This window comes from Lactuca saligna, chromosome 3, assembly GCF_052625555.1.
Source record: "Lactuca saligna cultivar CGN05327 chromosome 3, ASM5262555v1, whole genome shotgun sequence".
NCBI lineage: Eukaryota > Viridiplantae > Streptophyta > Magnoliopsida > Asterales > Asteraceae > Lactuca > Lactuca saligna.
In genome coordinates, this window is record NC_136419.1 from 41,080,792 (window position 1) to 41,086,752 (window position 5,961).

At 34.7% G+C, this 5,961-nt stretch overlaps 1 protein-coding gene across 1 annotated transcript; it reads right to left on the reverse strand.

Moving 5' to 3' along the window:
* Positions 1-2,807: 2,807 nt before the first annotated feature.
* LOC145035410 (uncharacterized) lies at positions 2,808-3,837 on the reverse strand. Its single transcript, XM_078983955.1, has 2 exons — positions 3,486-3,837; positions 2,808-3,187 (listed from the first exon to the last, which is right to left on the reverse strand). Exons 1-2 carry the CDS (start codon positions 3,835-3,837, stop codon positions 2,808-2,810), a joined length of 732 nt encoding a protein of 243 aa, XP_078840081.1.
* Between the last annotated feature and the right edge of the window lie 2,124 nt (positions 3,838-5,961).

Consider the following 5,961-nt stretch of genomic DNA (forward strand, 5'->3'; position numbering starts at 1 on the left):
TATTTTTGTTTAGTTTGTTGATTATATCAATTAGTGAAGACTTTATATTAAAAAATATAGTTTGCAGATTTTTTTTAACAGTTACAACATGTTATTTAAAAAAACAACAAACGATCCTTTTGCAACCTAATCTGTAAGTAATTTTAAAACTCAGGGAACTGCAACGGGTACTTATCTTTCTCCATTGTTATATAGTCATCCCTAATTATCATTTTGTCTTCGAAACGATCCTTTTTTACCATAATGTGTATCAACTGCTCATCCTTCTCAGCAAGCCGTTTTTCAGTGGTGTAAAAAAAGGGTCTACTGAATCACAATAATAAAGTCGATATTGTATTAAACTAGACAGTAATGACAAGTCCAACTTTGAAATGACTAGAGATAAATTACAGTTTGACATGACAAAACACTGTAGTAACCTGTAGAGATAGACAGTAATGACAAGTCACTGTAGTAACCTGCACATAACAGTGGGGCCCTTAAGGGACAAGAGATAAATTACAGTTTGACATGACAAAACACTGCATAAAGCTGAAAATCGTAGTCCAAATATAACCATTTCGTAGTCATAGTATTAATTCATAGTCTATTTACTTATATAAATAGATGTTTAAGATCTAAAAACCAAACACCCGAATCACCTAAACGAAACGAATTCCCATTATTAGAAATGTCGTCGAATGCAGCAAGTTCTTCGAATGAAGAACCTGGTTCCAATTCTGAAAGGCCATGGATGACAAACGAGGTGTTAGTTCTAACACGATGCTGGCTAAGTGTTAAGGATGGTGTATGTTTACTTGCTCCCTCGCATTGCCTAATTGGTGATGAATGGAGTCGCATCACATCTTTGTTTAACCATGAGATGGGAGAAGGGCAAAAAAGATAAAAATCAGATGTTGTTACTAAGTGGACGGATGTAAAGGAAGAAGTGACATGGTTCAATCGAGCATGTGGTTATGCGAAACGTAACAATGTTCATTATCGTGACGAAGAAGAGTTCTTGGAAGTTGTTACAGAGTTTTACATCTGTCAGCATGACGACAGAGACTTCGAATATTAGGAAGTTTGGAAGGTTGTTAGAGATAAACAGTATTTCAAGTAGACGGCTCTATTTTGTGTTAAGAATAACCCATGGACTTGTGTTTTACGTTAATGCTTTGTTCGTATTATGTCGTTGTTTTTCATGTAATTGTTGTGATGTTTTTAATTGTTCATGGAATCCTTGTTACTAATGTATTCTAATATATTGTGATAACTAATGCAATGACCATTTATTAACTCAAGTTAATCATACGAGTTGCTCACATAATAAACTAAAATACATTTTACACAAACGAAATACATACGAAATACATACATGAAAATAACCTAGTACTCAAATAATAAACTAAAATAGATTTTAAACAAACGGGATATATTTCAAAATATTCCAAGGGGCTTCAAACTGGAATTCCAACCCGTTACTTAATGACTTGTATTCCTCCTTAGCAGCTTCCAAGATAACCTCCTCAGTAGCATTTAAACGGGTGTCGTCAATTTTGGTATAAAGATCGTTGAATAATAGAACTTCGGTTTTCATTTCATACCATCTTGCTAAGATGTCTAGTTCGTCATGACCGTTTCTTGTAGCCCTTTGGTTTTCAGCATTGAAAACATTGGTTAAATGGGTCCAAAACATTGGATCGTTCAACTTGCTTGTCTCGTACACATGAATATAAGCATGTGTAAGAACCAAGAACTCTTCATTGCTCCATGATATAGAACTCATTTTGATTGAAACTAAGAGAGTGGAATATAAAAAACAATATTTGAACAGCTGTATTGGTTTATTTAATAAAGTATTTGTGTAACATAAGGTCAATTTATAGTAGTTTCTACACAAAATCGCAGTCCAGTCTTCTAATATGTCTGCATTTCATAGTCAAAATTAACTGACGAATGCAGTGTACTATACTAATAACATAACAGAGCATTGTTTGAGTTGACAAGTCATCCCCGGACGAATGACAACACAATATTGCTGCTTGAATTGACAAGCCATTGCAGCAGGAAATGAAGGAGTCGTTATAAATAGATTTTAATATGCGTTGTAGTTGTTTCATATTACTTCCCTCCCTGCAATTATGGACTCATCACATACATGGAGGAACGCAGAGGAGGTCGCTTTGGTTCAAGCTTGGATTATAACTGTAGAGGAGGATTTTCCACCGGGTCCCCCACAAGTTCGTGCTGGATCATTTTGGTCTCGTGTCTGTCATTGTTTCACCATTTAATGGGGCGTAGTCAATATCGAAGAAGAAAAGATGTCAAAGCCAAGTTTCTGGATTTGAAAATGAAGGTGAAAGAATTTCAACGTATTTACAACGAGTTGGATAATGAACATGCAAATACGGATGAAGACATTCTACGGTAGGTGGCTTTGGAACTATACCGTTTTGAATATGATGGTAGCGAGTTTACCCACTTAGATGCATGGAATGTTTTAAAGAATGTCTCTTATTTTTAATATGCGTGTTGGTTATGGTAATGGATTTTCGTTATTTAAGTTGCTTGTTGTTGTATGTCTGTAGGCATCACTATTTAATAAAAGTCCATTTCTTTTAATGTGTGTTGTTTCCTCATAAGTCAATACATAATACGACATAAATTAAATAACTAATACATAATAAGTTATAAAATATGAATGAGGTACATAAATAACTAATACATAATATGACATAAAATGGAAACAGGCTTCACGGATAACTAATACATAACACGACCTAATACATAATACTACATAACATATAAAGGTGCTACATGAATAACTACTGCATTGAGGGAGGTAACATGACCACTGTTTCATTTGGTATTTCCCAATGCACATGTGATGGTATAGTATTCACCAACTCAGATCCATATGCAAGTCGATACACATAACTAGTGAACTTATAATCAACCAATCTGTTTATGGATTCAGATGTACGGGTTCTTAGACATGCTATAGCGTGGGCACATGGTATACCGCGTTTTTGCCATTTACCACAACTAAATACCATTCGTTCAAGTTGTATGTTGGTGGTTGCAAAATTGTCATCGACTTGATATGTATCCCCATACAAACGTCTTGCATTCCAATTGTAAGACTTGTTGACACATTTTTGAACTTTACTCTCAACGTAAGGGGTCAACCCACCAGATAACCTCCCTGAAAAATTTGATATTTTAATAAAAATAATAACACATTAAAAAAATTAAATAAAACAATCTCCCTTACCCGCCACGTCGGCCCGTTCAGCATACTTTGATTGTATCGACGTGGTGATTAACTCAATTATCGTTGTTATAGGAAACTCACGTCAAAATTTGCAAAATTTCAGGGACGTCAATCGATTTAACATTGTAGCGTATTCTTGGGAAAAATGATCGTGTCCATTTTGAAATCGGAATATCGTCAAGCTAGTAAATTGGACTCCTAAGCAAGGAAAAGAAAGGTGATTTCCTACATTCAGTTTGCAACCTTTCCAAACACAAGTAAAAATCATCAACGTTATATGCATTGCATGACTTCCAAAACAACGATTCAACTTCCGTACTGTTATGTCCCACACAGTCACGTATCTTTCGAGCTATATCTTTAGGACAATATCCATGATAGGAATCCGGGTAGGCACTATAAACACCAAATTCTATTTTATCACACAGGTTGCTTATGAAACCAACCTCTATGTCGTCACCTAAACAATCTTTTAACCTCATCATGAACCATCTCCATGATTCTTCACACTCTAAGATTCCCAAACCAATTGCTAAGAGTAGTGGTTCATGATTTCCATCTAAAGCCACTGCGAAGTACATTGTTGTCAGATAGCTCCCAATAAGGGGTAAATAACCCACATATATCAGCGGTATCATGCACCTAAGGAAGGTATGAATCTACATAAAAACGAACACATATTAGTGATGAGTAAAAACTAATCGAGATACATTACCATGAAATATTATATAACTCAATAAAATTAGTATGTTATACCACGCAACCTAAAGCCACAAAACAGAATTGAAAGCGGTTGGTATCGGTTTTCTTGATGGCTGTGAAGGTATTAGGATTTGTTCGTTGAAGGTTATGCAAGAAAATTGGTAGTTGAGAAAAGCTTCTTCCGATGTTAGTACTCATTTTCAAAACCGATGAAAGTGCTCTACAATCATCACACAAATGCAATATCAATAAAATGAGATTATAAATAGAAAATATTGTATCTCTAATGTTCACAATTCATAGTTTAACCTTTTAAATTCGTAGTCAAACCAGTTCATTTCATAGTCAAATTTCACTGACCGACATGACAATACTACAGAACGTACTGGTCTGGATTTCGTAGTTCAACTTTTTGAATTCATAGTCAAACCAGTTCATTTCATAGTCAAATTTCACTGACCGACAAGACAATACTACAGAAGGTACTTGTCTGGATTTCGTAGTTCAACTTTTTGAATTCATAGTCAAACCAGTTCATTTCATAGTCAAATTTCACTGACCGACAAGACAATACTACAGAATGTACTTGTCTGGATTTCGTAGTTCAACTTTTTGAATTCATAGTCAAACCAGTTCAATTCATAGTCAAAAAGATTTGTCTATAACATGATTTCTTCTATAAAAGGGTGTCACTCAGTATCAAAACTGTATCAGTGAAAGCAACTCCTATTTATAAGAAAAACAAGGCTAATGGCATACTGCAATTGCGGAGGAGAACGTATCGTTAGGATTTCGGGAACATCTAAAAACCCAGGAAGATTGTTTTACGCTTGCCCATATTTGGTATCATGTTGTTAACGTCATTCAAATTTAAACCCTCGTGTTTACATCACAAAAATTTATTTTCTTACTGTGAATATTAAATTTAACAGGGACCAAAATGCGGGTTTATCATTTGGGTTGATGAAGAGAAGGACCAATCTTCTATGGTAATAGCTAAAGTAGCTAACTCTAATAAGCTCTTTCAATCAGAAAATAAGAAGTTAAAGATAGCATTGGTTTGTAGTTGGGTGTTGTTCTTGGCAGTTCTTGTTTACAAGTTGTAAGCTTTTCAATATTGTTTTTTTGGTTTTGAAGTTGTTAGGTCAATAAATTGTTGTATTTGTAACGTTAAAACAAATGTTGTAGTCGTTCTTATGTTCTATGTAATGTTAAGTAATTAGTAGGTCATTAATTTGTTGTAATTGTCGTAACATTATATTTTTTTCCGTCCGTTGAGTAAACTGTAAAAATAAACTAATAATGAAATCCAACATTAATTTGTATATACATTTATATAATCCAACTACATAGGACCAAGACAAGACCCCCAAATAATTTTTGCCATCCGGAGACGGAACTCTAAAGCTGCGTTCTTTGGGTCAATAAGAACTCGTATTGGTTGACCTGAAACCAATTGCTCCATAAACATACAAAGAAAAACACCGCAATCTCCCAAATGACTACTTTGTTGGGGAACGTTTTCTTCATAAATGAATTGCATATTCAATGGAATCCTTGGGATGTTCCTCCGGGCCCAATACTTAATCTTGTCCAAATAATTTGCCACCCGACATTCAAATTTGGAAAAGATTCCTTCAGATTGGAATTTTTCATAAGCACCTCTACCAAGACTGTCATAAATATGCACTTCCATTGACGCTAATCGTAGTTCCCCAAATAGCCAATGATTAGGGGATGAATGAATCGGCAATAAGACCTGTATGAGGATCAGAAAATAAAATTATGTTTATTTACATCACAATACAAAAACATAACAAAAAAACGATATTATTTTCAATATAAACTATTAAGTTTACCGTATCAACATCCCACCAAGCAACCATGAAGTTGGGGTACGTAGCAATACCAACCATAAACGCCCTCCAGTCCCGTCCTTCTTCCAAAGCATAAGAAACAAAAAAATTTGGAGGCATTATTGTATGTCGGTCGCTCTCAAACCG

Bases quoted from the DNA above. Each gene is read 5' to 3' on its own strand.
- LOC145035410 (XM_078983955.1), bottom strand. From the start codon at position 3,837: ATGTACTTCGCAGTGGCTTTAGATGGAAATCATGAACCACTACTCTTA. The intron at 3,188-3,485 runs GTAGGAAATCAC...CAAATTTTTCAG, and splicing joins GGAAAGGTTGCAAACTGAAT to GGAGGTTATCTGGTGGGTTG.